Source organism: Oncorhynchus clarkii, chromosome 19 (genome assembly GCF_045791955.1).
Source record: "Oncorhynchus clarkii lewisi isolate Uvic-CL-2024 chromosome 19, UVic_Ocla_1.0, whole genome shotgun sequence".
NCBI classification, from domain to species: domain Eukaryota; kingdom Metazoa; phylum Chordata; class Actinopteri; order Salmoniformes; family Salmonidae; genus Oncorhynchus; species Oncorhynchus clarkii.
Window position 1 is genome coordinate 16,464,426 of NC_092165.1, and position 22,642 is coordinate 16,487,067.

The 22,642-nt window shown below is 43.3% G+C and overlaps 1 protein-coding gene across 2 annotated transcripts in view; it reads left to right on the top strand.

Moving 5' to 3' along the window:
• The window catches only part of LOC139374853 (bifunctional UDP-N-acetylglucosamine 2-epimerase/N-acetylmannosamine kinase-like), a 42,097-nt gene extending 19,927 nt beyond the window's left edge, over positions 1–22,170 (top strand). Inside the window, exons 1-13 of one of the 2 annotated variants that reach the window (XM_071116007.1) lie at positions 578–787; positions 6,719–6,930; positions 7,261–7,507; positions 7,933–8,140; positions 9,049–9,201; positions 9,811–10,023; positions 10,377–10,464; positions 12,198–12,411; positions 13,774–13,903; positions 14,380–14,601; positions 16,575–16,757; positions 16,974–17,093; positions 19,548–22,170. In XM_071116007.1, the coding sequence (XP_070972108.1) occupies positions 647–787; positions 6,719–6,930; positions 7,261–7,507; positions 7,933–8,140; positions 9,049–9,201; positions 9,811–10,023; positions 10,377–10,464; positions 12,198–12,411; positions 13,774–13,903; positions 14,380–14,601; positions 16,575–16,757; positions 16,974–17,093; positions 19,548–19,783 (2,367 nt within the window). In that variant the 5' untranslated portion in view covers positions 578–646 and the 3' untranslated portion in view covers positions 19,784–22,170. Of the gene's footprint in view, positions 1–577; positions 788–6,718; positions 6,931–7,260; positions 7,508–7,932; positions 8,141–9,048; positions 9,202–9,810; positions 10,024–10,376; positions 10,465–12,197; positions 12,412–13,773; positions 13,904–14,379; positions 14,602–16,574; positions 16,758–16,973; positions 17,094–19,547 lie in introns of those variants that run through there. The other variant, XM_071116008.1, reaches the window with a different exon arrangement.
• Positions 22,171–22,642: the final 472 nt, after the last annotated feature.

The window sequence follows — 22,642 nt, forward strand, 5'->3', positions numbered from 1 at the left end:
TGAGAGTGCATCTAAGGTTAAAGAGAGGGGCTCTTGGAGTGTTTTCAAGAAACCCTTTGGTCTATAATTCACTGCTGATGTGTTGATACTGACATATTTATTGATTAGGAAGGGGGCAATGATGGTAATTGATTCCCAGACCTATGGTTGTCACGGTACCAGTATTGCAATACCACAAATCATGATACTTGATTTTCTGCGACAACAAAGAACATGACTGAACTCTATTGTCCTTTAAAAACCTGCTGTTTTAAAATATTGTGTGACGAGCCTTTAGCTTGGGGGTGACAACAGGGTGTGACTCTGGGTGACAACAGAAAGCTGGGTTTGCAACATTAGGGAGAAAAAATACTTTGCTTCATTATCAATATATGGTTATTGGCCTCACATTTCTTACTAAGCATTGATTTATCTGGGTTGTTGAGATCATAGTCAGTCTGTAATATATTGGGCCCTGGCTGTAAGAGGCTTCGATGCAGGAAGCTTCAATTGTTCCCTCTCGCCCAGCAGCCAATCAGGGCTCTCTTGAGTCAGATGAGGGAAGGCCCCTCCCCCTCCTCCCCTCTTTACTCTCTCTCTCGGCAGGCTGCTGCTGCTTTGTCGGCTAGGAGGAAGACCAGCTAGCCTTTTGCAGTGAGACTTTCAAATGATCCGAAGGGAAGCAAAGAGACCAAAGAAAGGAGGAGAGAAGGATAGAGAGAGGGGGAGCTCTGAAAGAGAGAGGGAGAGGAGTGGATCGCAGAGTGGACTGACCATGCGTCCAAGGCCTATAGGCAGAAACCCTCATGTGAGTCAAGGTGGCTTTTATCCTCCTTTTTTCCTCCTCGCATGCTGCTGCTCCCCTTATCGCTCAGAATAGGAAGCAGCCCCGGTCTTGTGACACTTCATTGGAAACAAGGGCAGTGTGTGTCAGAGGGAGGGTGGAATCTGGCTCGAAGGCTATGTTTAGACAGGCAGACAAATTCAGATAATTTTTTCTTTTGACCAATCACATCAGCTTTTTTTCACATCCGATCATTTTCAGAGCTGATCTTTTTGGTCAAAATACCAATTAGGCAGCCCAATTCTGATCTTTTCACTATGTAAACGCACCCTAAGAACCAAACCAGTGTGGGGAGGAAAAATGCCTGGCTAGCATGTTAGCTTTTCAGTGAGACATCCGGTGTAGTATGCAGGCTGTGTGTGTGTGTGTCAGGGAGAGAGATGCAGAGAAAGGATGGATGGGTTGGTTGGATTGTTGTGATGAATGCATGGACTGCCCAATGTTTCTCTTCTCGTTGTTCAACAAACCAAAGGATAAAGATTTAATTTCACGTTGCAGTTGAATGGGATTTTTTTTGTGCCTCTTTGTATGGCTGTGCTCAAACTGTACTGTGTGGTTAGTTGGCCAGTTCATTGAAAAATGCGAAGGTTTCTCTTCTGGTTGCTAGCGTAGCCTTATGACTGTGAGGCTATGTGAATGTGACATGTTCAATTGAGGCACCGTGTCTTTCATCACTCCACATGTCATTGAATAAAAGGGGTTTGTTTCCAAGATGACATGCATACAATGTTCGGTTGTAGGTTAATACATTGATGAGGCCAACTGATGGTCGTCAGAGCTTTTGACTCCTTTATGTTAAGAATGTCACAGCATTTGGGGCACTAGCCATATCTTTTTATGAAAGTTAGAGCGGTTCACGGGCTATGCCTCGATATCCCAGGGAAACGGTCAACTTAGGCGTCTTTCAGTATTTGTGGTCGTTTGGATGCTGTGACGGTGCCTGAATGTAGGCCTGCCTTGCTCTGTACTACATCAGGTTTGTTTTAAAAAACATTTTTTTAACTGGGTGTCAACTATGCTGTGGTGAGCAGCCTTGATTTAGCCTCTCCTAGATTAAAAAATAAATAAAAAATAAATGTTCAGTGGAGAAGTCTTTAATCTGGGTCTGGGAAACCAAATTTAAACGTCTCCGTTTGCGTTGAATGACTTATCACCGCCGATCATCTGCTCCGAAGTTGAAACCTCAAAGGGAATTACTTATGGACAACGTCTGGCACAGTCCCATTTTTAGACCACCTCCAGGAACGCCCCAGGCTTGTGTTACTTGTTGACGCGTCTGTCAGTATTAAGCTGTAGTTAGTAGTGCACCATAACCTTTACAGTTGTGTTCTTTTGACTGCACTTGTTTTTAGGAGTCTGTTTGCCTGGGCGTTGTTACAGCTGCATTTGTACACTGCCGCTCTGCTGCGAGTCAATTATTACTTCACAGCTTGGTGGAAGACATCTCACTGTTCTCCAGTCTCAGTTCTATTGAAGGGATGGAATAAGAATATGCACATATAAGTATATGGATGGGCATTGACCGAGCGGCATAAGCAAGATGCAATAGATGGTGTAAAATACAGTATATACATATGGGATGAGTAATGCAAGATATGTAAACATTATTAAAGTGACTAGTGATCCATTTATTAAAGTGGCCAATGATTTCAAGTCTATGTAGGCAGCAGCCTCACTGTGTTAGTGATGGCTGTTTTAACAGTCTGGTGGCCTTGAGATAAAAGCTGTTTTTCAGTCTCTCAGTCCCAGCTTTGATGCACCTGTACTGACCTCGTCTCCTGGATGGTAGTGGGGTGAACAGGCAGTGGCTCGGGTGGTTGTTGTCCTTGGTCTTGTTGGCATTCCTGTGACATTGGGTGCTGTAGGTGTCCTGGAGGAACAGGTAGGTTGACCTTGGTGATGCGTTGTGCAGACCGCACCACCCTCTGGAGATCCCGGCGGTTATGGACGGCGCAGTTGCCGTACCAGGCGGTGGTGCAGCCAGACAGGATGCTCTTAATTGTGCATCTTTAGAAGTTTGTGAGGGTCTTAGGGGCCAAGCCATATTTCTTCAGCCTCCTGAAGTTGAAGAGGCGCTGTGGTGCCTTCTTCACCACGCTGTCTGTGCGGATGGACCATTTCAGTTTGTCCGTGATGTGTACGCCGAGGAACTTAACTTTCCACTTTCTCCACTGCTGTCCCGTCGATGTGGATAGTGGGGTGCTCCCTCTGCTGTTTCCTGAAGTCCACAATCATTTTGTTTTGTTGACGTTGATCTTATCAGGGGTTAGCCTATACTGTGTAATTATTATCCCATGATCTATCTTGACGTGGTATCAGTTCTGACTCGTTTTAAAAAATATATTTTTGGTTCTGTTGAATTTGATTTTAGACTTTGATCGATCTTACAGCGTAGTCTAGAGTAGGCTATATCAACACTTTTCTTCATTGATATTTATACCTCCGAAGTACATTCATAATATGTTCACTGCAGAAACATTCTGTAATAGTAGAATGAAACAAATTGGCTAAGGCTGTCGAAGGACTCTAGGTAATTGATGATGAAGAGAGATCAGGATGGCTTACAGAGTATGAGATGTTTTATTGACCGAGACGAGCAGATGCCGAAGCAGGCAGCCATGACGGAGCACCCGGGAGAAAAGTAAATTTTCTCAAAGCTTTACTTTTTTGTGACTATCTTTTTTTATACTTGGTTTTGTGTCATGTGCCTTTTTTTAAAATAAGTAATCAAATTGAAACATATCACAACAGTTTGAGTGTAGAGTTTCAATAAACCAGTAGACCATATCTGGCTAAGCTTCCAGGTAACCAACTTTAACCATTTACATCAGCGTTGACACGAGAGACCACAGATACAAGTAGCTTGTTAGCGGCTGGAGTGTACAGCAGGGCCTTCTCTCTAGACCTTGGGAGGAGACTCTCCTTAAGTTAAGACTTAATGGATTCACACACAGATTGAATTAGTTTCAGGAACCACCTGCAGGATGACCCCATATTCTATGAGGAAGTGTTTTGTTTTTCAACGGCCCGTTGGACATCACTGTCCATTTTTGAGCTTACAAACAAAACACACAGAAGCATGTTTATATACAGTGCCTTTGGAAAGTATTCAGACCCCTTGACTTTTTTCCCCACATTTGTTACGTTACAGCTTTATTCAAAAATTGATTAAAATATTTATTTTCCTCATCAATCTACACGCAATAACCCTTTCCCTCGATCCTGACTAGTCTCTCAGTCGCTGCCTCTGAAAAACATCCCCACAGCATGATGCTGCCACCACCATTCTTCACGGTAGGGATGGTGCCAGGTTTCCTCCAGACGTGACGCTTGGCATCCAGGCCAAAGATTTCCATCTTGGTTTCATCAGACCATCAGACATTTTGAATGCTTAGCAGGACAGGAAAAGGGTCCAATACACACACTTAATATAAGGAATTTGAAGTTATTTATACTTTTACTTTTGATCCTGAAGTATATTTTTTAACCAAGGACTTTTAGACTTTTACTCAAGTAGAATTTTACTGGGTGACTTTTACTTGAGTCATTTTCTATGAACGTATCTTTTACTTTTAATCAAGCATGACAATTGTGTACTTTTTCCACCACTGGTTGATAACGACAAATCATTGTGGTCGATTTGCTATACGTCTATTGCTTTTGCAAATCACTATGACCCCCGCCTCTCTCTAACCCTTTATCACATTCAATGTCAGCGGAGGCACTGAACTCTTGACCTATTACTTTTCCGATCCCTTCACTGTGCGCCTTCAACATCATAGCTGTGATTGGTTGTCGTAGGTAGCCATCCAATGATTGTGGAGATAATTGTCAGACTTGCCATTCCATATCAGAACCGGTGTCTGTCCATGAGGACAGGACTATATAAGGCTAGTATTTGTTTGTTAATGAGTTTTGTGGTCTAGTTTTTGTGTGTGTGTGTTTTCATGCAACCGTGCCTACATAATAGGAGAACCCATGTGAGTATTGTCCTGCGTGGAGATACGATACGAGGTGTTACTGTTGTAGTGTATATTAGATGAGCATAGCCCAGGGCCCATATTCATAAAGTGTCGCAGTTAGTAGGAATGCTGATCTAGGATCAGTTTTTCCTTTTTTTAGATTATAATGACTGTACAGGGGGGGTTTCTGATCCGAGATCAGGACTCCTACTCCGAGACTCTTTGTGAGAATAGCCCCAGATCAGAGTTGTTGTAGTCGGATCAGAGGGGCATACTACAAAAGCTGGCTAACTTGGTGATCCTGCTAACTTGGATAACAATCGTATCAGTCCATACCAATTTGTAGCATATATTCCGAAATAATTCGAAGTTATTTCGGCACATTTGAAGTAAGTTAGCTGGCTAACTTATTGATCCTGCTTCGTGACATTCCCCTCTAGATAGTTGTAGTCTCGATCAGAGTTGTTGATAGAAGTAGCCTTGTTGGTTGAACAAGAGCGGATCACCAGGCATAGTTAGTTGACACAGCAGACCATAGCCCTATACTATGAATCTGGTTTGAGGAGTTGGCAAGGAAGCTTTGGTCAACTCAGAGGTCAACTCGGAAGTCAACTCGGGATAACCGGTGACACGAACGTCTCACCTTTTTTAGCCAGGTACATTTCTATGGCAATGAATCGTTCAGAACAAACGGGGCAGGCTAACTCCATTTATCCTGAAATGAAGTGTGTGAGCCAGAAGTTGAGGACCAATGAAATCAGATTCCCTCCCTCTCGCAAAGATAGGCCTGTTTTCCTCAAATGAAGGGGATAATGACTAAGACTTACTTTTGGTATACCAGCCACGGTGGCAGGTAGATAAAAAAACAATTTTGGGGGGGTGTTGCCATAATTACACAAACACAATAAAAATGGATGTTCATACTTAATGTTTCTAAAACAAGAAATGTCTTACTAGTAAGTAGTAATGTGGTATATTGCTCTATTTAATATTCTGTGACCTTGAGTAGTTTAAGAAATATCAGACAATGTTTAGACGCCCCTTTCGGGTTACTTTGGTAACAGGGCCACTGGAGTATCACGTGTGTAAATAGCCAAGAAAGTCTCACTTTAGACTTTCAAGTAAATTAGACCAACTTTTTATGCCTGTGCCCATTTGCTTCTAAAAACAAATCTTAGAGTGCTCACAGTCCCCCATCAGGCAGTGTTGCTGTGCGAGGTGGGATAGCTATTAGGTTATTAAAAAAATAATATATATATATATATATATATATATATATATATATACTACCGTTCAAAAGTTTGGGGTCACTTAGAAATGTCCTTTGTTTTTGAAAGAAAAGCACATTTTTGGTCCATTTTTAAAAGAACATCAAATTGATAAATTGTTAATGTTGTAAATTACTATTGTAGCTGGAATATTAATGGAATATCTACATGGGCGTACAGAGGCCCGTTATCAGCAACCATCACTCCTGTGTTCCAATGGCACGTTGTGTTAGCTAATCCAAGTTTATCATTTTAAAAGGCTAATTGATCATTAGAAAACGCTTTTGTAAATATGTTAGCACAGCCGAAAACTGTTGTACTGATTAAAGAAGCAATACAACTGGCCTTCTTTAGACTAGTTGAGTATCTGGAGCATCAGCATTGGTGGGTTCGATTACAGGCTCAAAATGGCCAGAAACAAATCACTTTCTTCTGAAACTCGTCAGTCTATTCATGTTCTGAGAAATAAAGGCTATTCCATGTGACAAATTGCCAAGAAACTGAAGATCTCGTACAATGCTGTGTACTACTCCCTTCACAGAACATGATGAGGAGCATCGGGCCACAGGCCACTCCTATAAACCTCACTTTTTTCATCACAGCTTCCTTTGACTGACATTCCAGCGTCTCAACTCTAAACACCATCATCTCTCTCTGCTCACCAGGAACTGTACTATCTGAGAATGCAGAGGACGAGAGAGAAGACTGACAAGATGGAGGAGAGCAAAGCCATGAGGAAGCTGCGGGTGTGCGTGGCAACGTGTAACCGGGCAGACTACTCCAAGCTGGCACCCATCATGTTTGGCATCAAGGCCAACCCGGATGAGTTTGAGCTGGAAGTGGTGGTGCTGGGTTCCCATCTCATTGACGATTATGGGTGAGTTTGAGCTGAATGTGGGTGTGCTGGAACTAGTTTTTCCTGATCCACTGAAATCACAGCTATTTGCCAATGTTTTTACAATGACAGTCATTGTTTATTTGCGTAATCATGTCATTTTCCGGGTTGCTTGACCTGACCAGGAAAAACTCCTGTCCTTAATGAGGACCACACTGGGAATAAATCTGAGTTTGTGTTTTTTTCCGTGACGATATTTTGTTTATTGTTCATTTCACTTAGTTGAATCAACTTTATGTATTTATAAATCGTCTAATAGGATGTATTCATTCATTCATTAAATGATTGGTTTGACCACCTGTCCTCCTTTAGCAACACGTTCCGGATGATCGAGCAGGATGACTTTGACATCGGCTCCAAGCTGCACACCATCGTGCGTGGGGAGGACGAGGCCGCCATGGTGGAGTCAGTGGGTCTGGCGCTGGTCAAGCTGCCAGATGTCCTCCACCGTCTCCGTCCCGACGTTCTGGTCGTCCACGGCGACCGCTTTGACGCCCTCGCCCTGGCAACTGCTGCCGCTCTGATGAACATTCGCATCCTGCACCTGGAGGGAGGAGAGGTGAGGGGATGGAGGAAGTGATGTCATATATCTGAAGTTTTTTTCCGGAAGTAGTGTTGGGAGCCGAATATAACTAGATTAAAATATTAGTTGCTCCCTCCACCTGGTATTTGATATAGGATGTTTTTTAAATGTCATTTGGTGTATTTTAGTTACTATTTACCATGTAATTGCCATCTAACTATGTAATTACTGAGTTAATACCTGCTTATTACCATAAAAAATAACGAGGTTACCAAAAATACACAGAAGTCCTGGAAACCAAAGAAGGCAACATAACAGAGATAATGATGGTCTTGGTTCAATAAAAATAACTATTTGTTCCCTAAGGGCAATGGCAGTGCTTCAAACACTCAACGAACCGCCACAGAGACAATATACTTTTTTATCCTGATGTCTGCTCCTTCCTCCTTTCCCATCCAAAGGTGAGCGGCACCATCGACGACTCGATCCGTCACGCCATCTCCAAGCTGGCCCACTACCACGCCTGCTGCACCCGCACCGCCGAACAGCACCTCATCGCCATGTGTGAGGACCACACTCGCATCCTGTTGGCGGGCTGCCCCTCCTACGACAAGCTGCTGGCCGCCCATCACCGCGACGACTACATGGACATCATCAGGAACTGGCTCGGTACGTGTAGTAGTAACCTATCCTTCACCCCTAAATCAGTGGCGTTCCAACTTTTTCAGTGGGGGAATGCAGTTCAATGCAGAATACCAGACTAATAGCCAGGTTCCAGGGCCCAGTGTTTTTCCTGGTCAGGCAGGGAATTACAACCTCTGCTGTCAGTGTCAGGCACCCAAACTAAGACGGCTACAGTTTCTGCACAGCACCAGTTTTGAACTCCTATTTGATCTCTTGGTCGGCATTTTGTACTGACCTTGATGGCCTAGTCAGCTACAGTTACCTGGACTGAGGACAGCGATGGCGTTTTTGTTTTAGGTTTGATGTCCTGCCTTTACATCACCAAGGTGACAAAGTCGCAGTGTCTTTGTCATATCTAACCCTGGCTGGTATTACACCCAACATGAACCCACTATTCATTTCCAACACGCACTTGTCAATGAACGCACCACACTTCAGAAACAGCATGTGAAAAGTCTGTCAGCATCCCAACAACTTGTCTTCTCGAGATACAGGTAACGCACCCTAACGTGGTGTGTGAGTAGGCGGTGCCCTGGAGTGCATCCAAGCGACCTGATTGGTTGGAATGAGGGGAGGCTTCAATAAAGGGTGATTGACAGGGCTGCAGGCCAATCAGGTTGAAAGGGCCAGCCTTTTATTACCAACTTTAGGACAGTGGTATAGTAGGTATCACTATACTATATAGTGGTATATGGTACAGTAGTTAGTACCTTCGGTGTGGAAAGATGTGGGAAACGTGTTATCATAAGAATATTGTTAAATCAGTTCATAGATTTCTGGGGCTTTTAGCTAGTCCCTTCAGGGCAGAAAGAGCAGTGGCAGCGGTAGCCTGTTGACTTCCCCCAGTTCAGAAAGTACTAGAATGCTGAGAATGTTCTAAATGACATCCACAGGAGACAATGTGAAGGAGCACGACTACATCGTGGCCCTGCAGCACCCGGTCACCACTGACATCAAGAACTCCGTCAAGATCTACGAGCTGATGTTGGACGCCCTCATCTCCTTCAACAAGCGAACGCTCGTCCTCTTCCCCAACATAGACGCAGGTCAGTGAGGGATTCTCTATTTTTCGTCGCCCTTTCCTCATTTCGCTCCTCTTGGCGCCGTCATATTGCGCAACCCCACACGCACATCGTGGAGCTGGAGCTACAGTGTCAACCCTCCCTTGGTCAATAGTGTGAGAAGGCTGCTCTGTTGAAGGGATCTGCTTTTCTAGTTCAGCTGCATGTCTTTGATCCTTCTTAGATCTAATACATGTTCCCTCCTCTGTAATTGGCTAGGAACAAGCATGACATGTTTTGGGTTTCATCTTACACGCTACAGTAAGTGTCTCATCTAATGCCAACAGAATGTACAGTAAATGCCTAAGGGAATTTAGTGTCTAGGGCTGAATCCTTCAGTCTGTTTCATGGTTAGGGATAGGACTGGTTTGAAGGGCGTAGAATGTCCCTCAGAAAGTATTAGAAACCAAGTTTACAGTACTTAAAATCCAACAAAGCACTACGGCAAAACAAGAAATGGCTGCAGTTGATTCAGTTGAATGTCCAAGTGTAGACTGTGTAGGGGTCGGTTAAATTAGACATCCCATAGTCTTCTCCGTTCCGTCTTGTAACTCCTGGCAACCCCTGTCCCGTCTACGTGACGACCCCCAACAGGAAGTAAGGAGATGGTGCGTGTGATGAGGAAGAAGGGCGTGGAGCAGCACCCTAACTTCCGGGCGGTGAAGCACGTACCCTTCGAGCAGTTCATCCAGCTGGTGTGTCACGCTGGGGCCATGATCGGCAACAGCAGCTGTGGCGTCAGAGAGGCCGGGGCATTCGGGACCCCCGTCATCAACCTGGGGTCCAGGCAGACTGGGAGAGAGACTGGTAGGGGGGTCTACTAATGTTCATTTAGTCCAAAATGGCAGGGTAGGGGGGTCTACTAATGTCCATTTAGTCCAAAATGGCACCCCATTCCCTATATAGTGCTCGAATATGGGCCCTGGTCAAAAGTAGTGCACTAAATGGAGAAATGGTGTGCCATTTTGGACTAAATGTGTGCCATTTTGGCCTACTTGTAGTTACCAGTGTTACTTTTCATTGTATATTTCATGGTATAGTTCTTCATTGTAATTTGCCAATACAGTATGAGTGTTTTGGTGATTGCTTTGTTGCCATTCTTCAAGTCGTCCCATTATGAATGCTTATAGGATGTTGAGCTGTATTTTTTTTATTTCCAGGTGAAAACGTCCTCCATGTCCGAGACGCAGACACTCAGAATAAGATCTACCATGCCCTGGAGCTGCAGTTCGGGAAGAGATACCCCTGGTTAGCATTATCGTTATTACAAGTTGCAACAGGGAGACACCATCCAGCCCAGAAGCAGAGAAAATGTCTAACTGACCTCTTGGAGATGGGGCCTTTCTATCCTAATCAGACAGCACCAAATGTTCAGTAAACACCAGCCAGAGAGGCTTGTAGGAAGACAAAACAAAAAGGCAGCGACTGTCAGCTGATACAGAATCACAGTGTTCACAGGATGTCATCAGTACAATGCAACAGTGAATAATCAGTGTGTCCTCGGTCCTTGTACATCCCGTCTGGCGTCAACCACTATCAAGAGATAGGAGAATAATCCAGAACATTCACTATCAAGTCCATCAAGACCATCAACCTGCACCTTGAGTGTCACAAACGGAACACTGGAAAGTGTGTGTTACAGAAACTCTGAATCACTCTGAACTGAACTTAAAGGTGAACCGCCACTTAGAACCAACTTATTTGGTTTTAAACGGCCCATGTGGCATCGATACGAGTCAGAAACATTCATTCTAGTGTCAAAATTGACTACAAACTGTAAATAAGATCATTTTGGTCAAAGTCCAAAACTGAGTTTGTCACGACATACTGGTGAGTTGGGGATGGATTACGATCGTGCCCAGTGCCCACTAACAGAAAATAAAAGACAGTGCTGATTGTCCTCTGTCAGCTGCGCACACTCCATCCAATCACAGCAGCCAGAGCATCCAGACTGAGACCGACCTGCCCATTACTCAGCACCTCAGACTTGTCGCCAATGTTATGCTGAAATAACCCTGGAGTGGCCACTTGCTGATGTGTTTGATAGTGTCAATCACTCAGGTCTGACACTTACTTGGCCAAAATTATCATTGAGACGATCAGAGTGCACTTGTCTCTCAACTGGAACGTGTCAGTATTCCTAAACCCATTCGTAAGCATAGTGTCCCCCCCAAAAAAACTGTTTTGTAACATCATTCCCTATTAAACACTGTCAGACCGATACACTCTGGTAATGATGAGAAAGTTGTAAAAAGCAAAACTGCGCCGAAGCAGTGACTTGATAAGCCATATTAGATCCCTTATTAGAATCAGATTGCGTTGTTCAGTGAAGGGAGTAGTACACAGCGTTGTGCGAGATCTTCAGTTTCTAGGCAATTTCTCACATGGAATAGCCTTCATTTCTCAGAACAAGAATAGACTGACGAGTTTCAGAAGAAAGTTCTTTGTTTCTGGCCATTTTGAGCCTGTAATCAAACCCACAAATGCTGATGCTCCAGATACTCAACTAGTCTAAAGGAGGCCAGTTTTGTTGCTTTAATCAGAACAACAGTTTTCGGCTGTGCTAACATAATTGCAAAAGCATTTTCTAATGATCAATTAGCCTTTTAGAATGATAAACTTTGATTAGCTAACACAACCTTCCATTGGAACACAGGAGTGATGGTTTCTGATAATGGGCCTCTGTACGCCTATGTAGATATTCCATAAAAAAATCTGCCGTTTCCAGCTACAATAGTAATTTACAAGATTAACGATGTCTACACTGCATTTGTGATCAATTTGATGTTATTTTAATGGACAAAAGATGTGCTTTTCTTTCAAAAAACAAAGGACATTTCTAAGTGACCCCAAACTTTGGAATGGTAGTGTGTATTTTTATTTTTTTATAGTAACCCTCACAATTTCCATTTTTCACATTGAACTGAAATCTCACTAAAATTCCCCTCTTCTTCATCCCGTGTGACCGCCCGCCCCCCCAGCTCAAAGATCTACGGCGACGGGAATGCGGTGCCTCGCATCATGAAGTTCCTGCAGGCCATCGACCTTGATGAGCCGCTGCAAAAGACCTTCTGCTTCCCCCCCATCAGGGAGTGGGACATCTCCCAGGACATCGACCACATCCTGGAGACTCAGGGCGCCCTAGCCATCGACCTGGGGGGGACCAACCTCCGCGTGGCCATCGTCAGCATGCGGGTACGTGGTAGTGGTGAGGGGGGGGGGGGGGGGGGGTACACTGAGTGTTAGATTTATTATTCATCTTACCATTATTAGTCGGGATTGGTTAAAAGCATAAATCCTCTTCCTGGTCATACATCAGCATAATAAACATACAGTACATTACACTATCCATCTATTCTCTCACTGCCGTGTGCTTCTCTGATTTCTGTCTAACCATCCATGTGGGTTCATCATCCCTCTACACCCAACTAGTTCAGGTTTGTAATGGTGATTGGTAGTGTAGAATGCCCATAACCACCAAAGGTCCCTAGAAGTGTACTAAAGAAATGATCGATGGAACTATTTACCATAATACCAAGATGGCCTTTCAACACGACCGAGAATTAAGCCAATTCTGCCATATTTTTTGTAACGTTGCACTTCTCATGGAAGAAGCCCCAGGCCTGTACCATTTCTAGCCTGATCAAGCCATGAACTGTCCCTCTCCATCTTTTGGAGGATGCATGCGCTCAAAGACTTGGCCTCTATTGGTTGACCTAACTATAGCCAGGCTACTCGTGATGTATTGCTTGTTTTGTTTTTTTCTTTTGAAGCACTATCAGATTGTGTAAAGCGCTAGAGAACTGTCATTTGTTATTATTTGCCGCGGGCATTTGTATTGTCTAAAACTGCTTTTCGTCAGTGAGTAAGTTGGAGTTGAACACAAATGTCAACCGTGAGAAGTCATATCTTCTATTCTCCAACTTCATGACTAATGGTTAGATTAGAATGTCATCCGATCATTCTTTAGCCTAACGGAAGTCGTCTGTCGTCTTTTAACACGTTTTTATCTTGATTAGCCGAATTTTGATTTTACGTGACTAACACCATGAGCATCTGCCGCTCAGGTGAACGTGGCTGTGAGGTATAACATTCTTCTGAGACGTCAGAGATTTCTTTATATCTATATCAGGGTCAGACAAGCACTGACTTGTCAACCAACACATTGTGTTTTCCTTTCCTTGTGTGGCCTTCCTTGTCAAATAATGTACCAACTGTACTTACGGGTTGATTGTGTTGAACAAGTGGATTGATCTGCATGAAATATCTTTGTGGGTAACAATTTAAAACGTGTTGGTTCTCTGTGGCTGAGTTGGTAGAGCAAGACACTCATATGGGTTGTGGGTTAGAGCTCTGCTGGGGCCACCGATAGATCACTAACTCGCTTCGGATAAAATCGTCTCCTAAATAGCATATACTTTATTCTTTTGGCATATACTTTATTATTTATTATGGGCAACAGAATGAAATGTCATTTTAAGGAACATTTTATTTTAAATATTAGTGTGTTGGTCTGATTTTTTTATTTATTTTTATATACGTATTTTTTAATTGTAGGGTAAGATAGTGAAGAAGTACTCTCAGGGGAACCCCAAAACCTACGAGGCTAGGATCGAGCTGATACTGAAGATGTGTGCGGAGGCCGTCTTTGACGCTGTTCAACTCAACTGCCGGATTCTGGGAGTGGGTATGTGGCTTTCTCTCCTTCATGAAATGTCCCTTTTTATGCTTTGAATTGCACTTGAATATGGCAACCTTTTCTTATGCGAATGTGTCAAGCACATTGACTATACCAAATGTTGGGCGGGGCTTGCAATTGAACCATTTCACTGTACTTGTGTCAAATGACTTGACTTTATTCAATGTTTTAAATGCTTAAACGTCCCAATCTCTTGCCCCAGTTTGTTGTGCTCCGCGACAATAAATATGCTTCAAAGTCTGCGTAGACCCTATTTTTCTCACTATATAATCATTTTTAGTAATTTCGCAGACGATCTTATCCAGAGTGACTTAGTTAGTGCATTCATCTTAAGGTTGCTAGGTGAGACGACCACATATCACAGTCGTAAGTACATTTTTCCTCAATGAAGAACTTGTTAGTAGCTAGTAGGAAAAGACCCCTAGTTTGACAGGATCTGATTTGCTCTCCTCCACCCCCCTCAGGTGTGTCGACTGGGGGCAGGGTGAACCCACAGGAGGGTGTGATCCTCCACTCCACCAAGCTGATCCAGGAGTGGAGCTCCATCGACATCCGCACCCCCATCTCTGACGCCCTCCACCTGCCCGTCTGGGTCGACAACGACGGCAACTGTGCCGCCCTGGCAGAGAAGAAGTTTGGCCACGGCAAAGGAGTGGAGAACTTTGTCACCATCATCACTGGAACAGGTACTATTACCGTTCATTCTGCTGATTCATTTTCTGTTCATTGTGTTTCTATGAAATATGCACGATTGTCATTATGACCTTTTTAACTTAAAGGTTAGATTATTTTCAAAGGTTGAGAATACATTCCACACCCAGATGAGATGGATAGGAAACAATGACCGTGTGGGTGGATAGCGTGCAATCGAAACTAGGCAATCAAATGTCAGTCGGTACTTTTTTTTTCATTTTGAGTGGATTGAAAAGGTATTGGAAAAACCTGGATTTGTGTCCTGGAGCACAGTCCTCCATGGCTACCCCCTGTTGAATGAGGGATTGTCTTTGGGGCATTTGCAAATCATTTTGATTTCGTTTTTTACAAACGTGAGCGACTAAAGGGGGAAAAAAACTCGCCGTAACCATGTTTTGACAATGCTACTGATACTGTTAAGATCTCCTATTTTAATTCACTTGAACTTTTCCTGAGGGCAATGGCATTTTTAAATCTGAGGCATTGGAAACGATAGCAACGATGACCGCACCTGTTTGCATATAACCTCTTAACGCAGTGCTAATGTGTAAATCATAGGTTGATGACAGCTTAATTAAAGCTTTAACGTTGCGACACCTGGTTATTCGATCAACAGAGGCTATACACGCCAAAAAAAAGCATCTATAGCCATTTTTGTCGGATTTCACTGACGACAAAATAATTCGCCCATGTCAAACGTCTTTTTACAGTTTACAGACACACCTGCGCATAATTGTTCGGGGTTGGAAACGTTTTTCTACTGTCTGCAAACCGGGCGTGGTGACATTCTTTCCATGCCTCTGGTCTTTGATATCCGACATAACAATAGAATGATTTTCTATAGTCAAGTTCCACATTCCGAAAGCGGACATTTTTAACTAATGCATATAAAATGCAAATATTAGTCCGTTTAATTACTTACTCTTAACCAGTCATATCTAGATTTGGGCCAATGTGGTTTCTGTCTGAACTTTCCTGAGAGCTCCACTTTCTCCTCCGAAGCCGTTGCTAAGTGATAATTGACGCTTCTGTGTTGTGCTCTTTATTTCTGCTAGTTTTCGATACCTAATGAATATGTCCAGTGAAAGCAGATCTGCAATTTGTTGACACCACGACACGGTACAGACGCGGAAACGCATGTCAATCCATTAAAAACGTCCGTTAAATTCCCCCCCCTCTCTGTTTTGCTTGTTTACAGCGGGTCATTTCATAGAGGGACTTGTTGGAGGCGCTCTCGTGTTACATCTCCAAAATGTAGAGAATAAAGACGCTGACATGGCAGCCGTTCTAAAAACCGGACAGAACTCTCTCTCTCTCATGTGTGTGTGTAATGTGTGTGTGTAATGTGTGTGTGTCATTTCTGAACCGGTGTAGCGACCCAATAATCATGGCTTCTTCCTGATTTGCACAGGATCCGTTCTAAGCAAAGTTCCGTCGCCCATAGTGACGAATGACGTTGTTTTGATCGCTACGCTGCTCTACCGTTGTATTTCTGGGCTGAAGTATCTAATTAGTCAAAGTTAACCCCCCCCCCCCTCCCGGTTTGTCATTGATCAAGGAACGAACGTAACAATTAGCTAGCTAATCAGTCAGATAGCGAATGTTAGCTATCATCAAGCTGGTGCACAAGATACGCCACACGTTTAGTTTTTTTGTGAGTCACAACATATTGTAATGAAACAGGCAGGGAGCAGGCCTCGAACCCTCGACCTTCTAGCCCGAGGTCCGACTGTGCCGCAAAAGCATGCTCCTGCGGCAGGGTCAATTTCCTCGCTTATAAACCCAGGGTCGTTACACTATTAAGGATTGCTCGTTCATGCCAGCGTAGCTACGTAGTGTACCTACCCATCAAAACAACATTTGTCACTATAGGGGTGTCAGAACCTTGCTAACAAAGGACCCCTAACAAATATGGTAGTTGTGCTGATCAGGAAGCCACTAACCATTCTGTTTGATTTGTGAACAGGCATCGGCGGGGGCATCATCCAGCACAACGAGCTGATCCACGGCAGTACGTTCTGCGCGGCCGAGCTGGGCCACATCATGGTGTCTCTGGACGGGCCGGAGTGTATGTGTGGCAGCCGTGGCTGCATCGAGGCCTACGCATCAGGCATGGCCCTGCAGAGAGAAGCCAAGAGGCTCCATGACGGTTAGTTAGAACACTTCTTGATTTTATTTTTTTAGGTAACCCTTCACTTAAAACCGGAAAAGCATCATGCATGGTGGTTATAATGCATTGAACCAGGCACACATTGGGTGTCCGTCTTCACCAGGGAGGGATGCAAAGCTTAAAACGGCACGTCTTTTGTCTCATGAAAAAGAGGTGTTGATTTGACCCCTGGCCTGTGTCTGTTTGGTTCTCCAGAGGAACTGCTGGAGGTGGAGGGGATGGTGGATCTGAAGAAGGCCGAGTCCGTCGGCGCCATCCACCTCATCAACGCAGCCCGCCTGGGCAACAGCAAGGCTGGAGCCGTTCTCAGAACAGGTGGGTCCGCGCTCGTTATGTTGGTTGAACGTCACCTTAAATCAGACCTACTCTTTCATAAGTTAAATGATGCGGTGCCTGTAGAAAGTCTACACCTCCCTTGGATTTCTTCACATTTTGATTGTTAAAAAGTGGTATTACATTTTATGTTGTCAATGATCTACACAAAATACTCTTCAAGTGGAAGAAAAATTTAACATAAAAAAAAAAGATGAATGAAACAAAGCACTAATATACCTTGATTAGATAAATCCTCACCCCTCTGAGTCAATTACAGCAGAGAGTCTCCTTGGGTATGTCTCCATAAGAGATTTGCACACCTGGATTGTGCAATATTTGGCCATTTTATATTTTTCACAATTCTTCAAGCTCTGCCAGGGTTTTTGGGATCATTGCTAGGCAGCCATTTTCAAGTCTTGCTATAGATTTTCAAACAGATTTAACTAAATTGTAACTTGGCCACTCAGGAGCATTCACTGTATTCTTTGTTAGCAACTCCAGTGTAGGTTATTGTCCTGCTAAAAGGGCGAATTCCTCTCCCAATGTCTGGTGTAAAGCAGACGGAATCAGGTTTTCCTCTAGAATTTTGACTGTGCTTAGCGCCATCCTGTTTCTTTTCATCCTGAAAAACTCTCCAGTCTTTGCCGATGTCAAGCATACCCATACCATGCTGCAGCCACCACCCTGCTTGAAAATAAGGAGGCAGTTACTCAGTGATGTGTTGTTGGATTTGCCCCAAACATAAGGCTTTGCATTTAGGCAAAAACAATTTTTTGCAGTATTACTTTAGTGCATTGTTGCATACATATATAAGTTTTGGAATAATTGTATTCTGTATATTTGTATACTTCTTTTCACGCTGTCATTTATTTGGAGTCACTACAATGTTCAGCCATTGAACTTGATCTGTTTTAAAATCACCAATGGCCTCATGGTGACATCTCTAAGCAGCTTCCTTTCTGTCCGGCAGCTCAGTTCAGAAGAACGATTGTATCTTTGATGTGTCTGGGTGGTTTAATGCATCATCCACAGCATAATTATTAACGTGAACATGCTTAAAAAGGATCGGACCATTTTTTTTCAATTTTCGCATGTCATTTATCTGAAGCTAGGATATGCATATTCTTGATACCATTTGAAAGGAAACGTGAAATGAATGTAGGAGAATATAACACATTAGATCTGGTAAAAGATAATACAAAGAAAAAAACAATTATTGTTACTTACAACCTCATGCTAATCACATTAGCTCAACCGTCCCGTAGGGGGGACCGATATTCAATTTGTATGCCAGCAGCATACCACCCTGCATACCACTGCTGGCTTGCTTCTGAAGCTAAGCAGTGTTGGGCCTGGTCAGTTCCTGGATGGGAGACCAGATGCTGCTGGAAGTGGTGTTGGAGGGCCAGTAAGAGGCACTCTTCCTCTGGTCTAAAAAAATATCCCAATGCCCCAGGGCAGTGATTGGGGACACTGCCCTGTGTAGGGTGCCGTCTTTCAAATTCCCAATCTGGCCCTCAAACCATCACGGTCACCTAATAATCCCCAGTTTACAATTGGCTCATTCATCCCCCTCCTCTCCCCTGTAACTATTCCCCAGGTCGTTGCTGCAAATGAGAACATGTTCTCAGTCAACTTACCTGATAAAATAATGGATAAATAAAAAGTTACCCATTACCAATCACTGCCCTTCTTTATGAGGCTTTCGAAAAGCTCCCTGGGGCGGCAGGGTAGCCTAGTGGTTGGACTAGTAACCGGAAGGTTGCAAGTTCAAACCCTTCGAGCTGATAAGGTACAATCTGTCGTTCTGCCCCTGAACAGGCAGTTAACCCACTGTTCCTAGGCCGTCATTGAAAATAAGAATTTGTTCTTAACTGACTTGCCTAGTTAAATTAAATAAAATCTGTAGTTTAATCTATGCTTGAAATTCAATACTTGACTGAGGGACCTTGGATGTTGTATGTATGGGGGTAGTCATCCAGAAATCATGTCAAGCCTTATTGCACAGTCCATATAACAACATCTGTATTGTGAAATAATTTAGGCTTGCCTAAAAAAAGGCAATGACTATTTTAGTTATTTAATTATTAATTTGTAAAAAAAAATATGTATAATTTTCTTTTCACTTTGACATTATGGAGTATTTTATGTAGATCAATGACCAAAAATTACAAAGTAGGATTGAAATAGATTGAATTGTAACACAACAAAATGTGAAAGTTCAAAGCACTGTACATTTATTTTTCCTCAATGACTGACCTGGTTAAATACGTTTGATAAATACGTTTGATCATTTTCATTTACTAGCTGAAATATGATGCATGACAACAAGATATCAAATGTGACATTGACATCATAGTCCAGAGCCAGTTTGAATCATAGTGCATCTGTATGAAACCCACCCTGTATTTTATAGCTAACCACTCTCCTCACCCCCGTTTCCTCCTCATTCAGCCGGCATGGCCCTCGGAGTGGGCATCGTCAACATCCTCCACGTGGTCAACCCCTCTCTGGTCATCCTGTCGGGAGTGCTGGCCGCCCACTACCAGGCACCTGTCCAGCAGGTCATAGGTCAGAGAGCCCTCACCTCCGCCCAGCGCATCCAGGTCCTGACATCCGACCTCGAAGAGCCCGCCCTACTGGGGGCCGCTAGCATGGTGCTGGACTACACAACCAGGCGTATCTATTAAGAATATTACGGTAATGGACTACACAACAGGTGCATCTATTAAGAACATTACGGTAATGGACTACACAACGGGCGCATCTATTAGGAACAATACGGTAATGGACAACATAACAGGCGCATCCATTAAGAACATTACGGTAATGGACAACACAACCAGGTGCATCTATTAAGAACATTACAGTAATGGACTACACAACGGGTGCATCTATTAAGAACCATTGGTCAGTTGTCAAGCTCTAGTTTTCATTTGTGGTCCCCAAAGGAGGAGGGACATATCTTGTAATTCCCTGGTGTAGAAAGATTTGTTATTAGCAAATAGAAATGGCTAAGATAGAAGGTAGCATCTACAGATAGATCTACTCAATAGGGCCTACATCTATGCTGCTGTCCCAGATGGGACAATATGACATGCACATGCTCTTCTAGCTATCGACTCCTTCGATTGGACGAACCGTTGGCGGTCATTTATTTCAGTTAGACAATGACAAGTTGGGTATTTTCCAAAGGGGTCTTCAGTGATAGTCTAATTTTCAATGTCAACATAATACAATTTCTACAGTACTTAAATGGTAGTACTATAAACAACAGTGCTGAAATAGTAGTACTATTAACTACCTTACTGAATTAGTAGTGTGTGTGGATACATATATAACAGCCTATACAGTAATATGAGTACAGCCACAGTATGAGTAAATGGTTGGGTGTGTCCAGACAAAAGATGTGACCAAATTCGTATTCATTTATGCTTTACTGGCCATATTTTGACCCTCATAATTCCATGTTTTTGTTACGTCTTAATTCTAAACGTACAATATGTTATTGTTGAAGCCACGCTATGAAAGCAGCATGTTGCTATGACATATTTAACTGTATGTATTTGTCATACCGAGCTGTAAGCACTTTGCGCCACTTTATCTTATTTTGTCTCCATTTTGGAATCGGCAAACAAACGTTACTGCTGGTTTGGAAAACCAAATGCCCCCAGGAGATGTTTTAGGTTCCGCCACGTTAAATGTTTCATTTCAATCAATCAATCACATGATTCATTACCATTCAATCATTTAAGTTGAGCATGTGGAACTGGAACCAGTTCTGCAACCCACTTACCCAAGGACCACTCTCTCTAGGACCACTCTCTCTAGGACCACTCTCTCTAGGACCACTCTCTCTCTAGGACCACTCTAGGACCACTCTCTCTCTAGGACCACTCTCTCTCTCTAGGACCACTCTCTCTCTCTAGGACCACTCTCTCTCTCTAGGACCACTCTCTCTCTCTAGGACCACTCTCTCTAGGACCACTCTCTCTAGGACCACTCTCTCTCTAGGACCACTCTAGGACCACTCTCTCTCTCTAGGACCACAGTTACGCCGTACCCTCAAATGTAATGCCTATGCTATGTATGTCATAGTTGTCTTGACTGTGCACTTCAATTGAAGGTGTGCTGCCAAATCACTTGTATTCACTATCATTCTTTGTTTTGTTTTATGTGCACTTTTTTGTTATTGCCTTGATCTGTCATATTTGAAGAGTTTACTGTGTACACATTTTACACATCAAACACACACAAGAAAATGTCAGTTTCGGATGGGTGGATGGATTAATATGGTTCATTAGATGCTATTCATGGTTTTAGGTGTGGCTGAACAAGGCTACATCGTAAACACACCACAGGGCTTGGCGGAGTGCCAGTCTGTTTGTGCTATCGTAGGATTTAACTTGAATGTCCCTGAGGGAAAATTGGCTTAAATCCAATACTGCTGTATACAAATAAACACTGAATATGAAATATTTTAACATAATACAACGCACTTTCCCATGTCATACACACCTTGTCACTCATTGTCATCACAATCAGTGACGTTTTAGTGTATAATCTGCCACTAATCCCTGGAATCGAATCCACTATCCTGGTGATACAAGCTCCAGGTTATACCATCCAACTGAGCTGCAGAGAAACCCGGGGCATAGTGATTACAATCAGGTGGTGGTGCGATTGAGACGCCGCAAACCAGAATGGCTGATTTCTTCCCATGCCCTTCATCTCCAGTTGGCAAGCATGATCCGCCTCCAGCTGTTTGGTCACAGTAGTAGTGTGATTTTTATAGAATCGCATCAGGTTCACAAAACAGTTGCACACTTTTACTGTACAGAAATTGCCAGGTATCTACTTGGTAAAGGACAAAAAAAAAAACGTATTTACATGGGTTATGGTTATGGTTTCAAATGTGACAATACAAAGTAGTCCTGTGGCAATACCCCTGTTCTTTTGTCTGTTTTGACCATGTCATAGACTGACACAAATCTATACTGTACAAAAATATGAACGCAACATGTAAAGTGTTGGTCCCATGAAACATGAGCTGAAATAAAAGATCCCAGATATTTTCCATATGTACTAAATGTTTATTTCTCTCAACTTTTGTGCACACATTTGTTTACATCCTGGTTAGTGGGCATTTCTCCTTTGGGAAGATAATCCATCAACGTGACAGGTGTGGCATATCAAAAAGCTGATTAAACAGAATGATCATTACACAGGTGCACCTTGTGTTGTGGACAATAAAAGTCAACACAATGCCACAGATTTCTCAGGGGAGTGTGCAATTGGCACCCTGACTGCAGGATTGTAGTATGCTCTTCAAGGATGAATCCTGGTTTCAACTGTACCGGGCAGATGGCGTCGGCGCTGTGTGGATGCCCCATGGTGGCGGTGGGGTTATGGTATGGGCAGGCATAAGCTATGGGCAACCAACACACATGCATTTTATTGATGTCAATTTGAATGCACAGAGATACCGTGACGAGATCCTGAGGCCCATTGTCGTGCCATCACCTCATGTTTCAGCATGAGGTTGCATG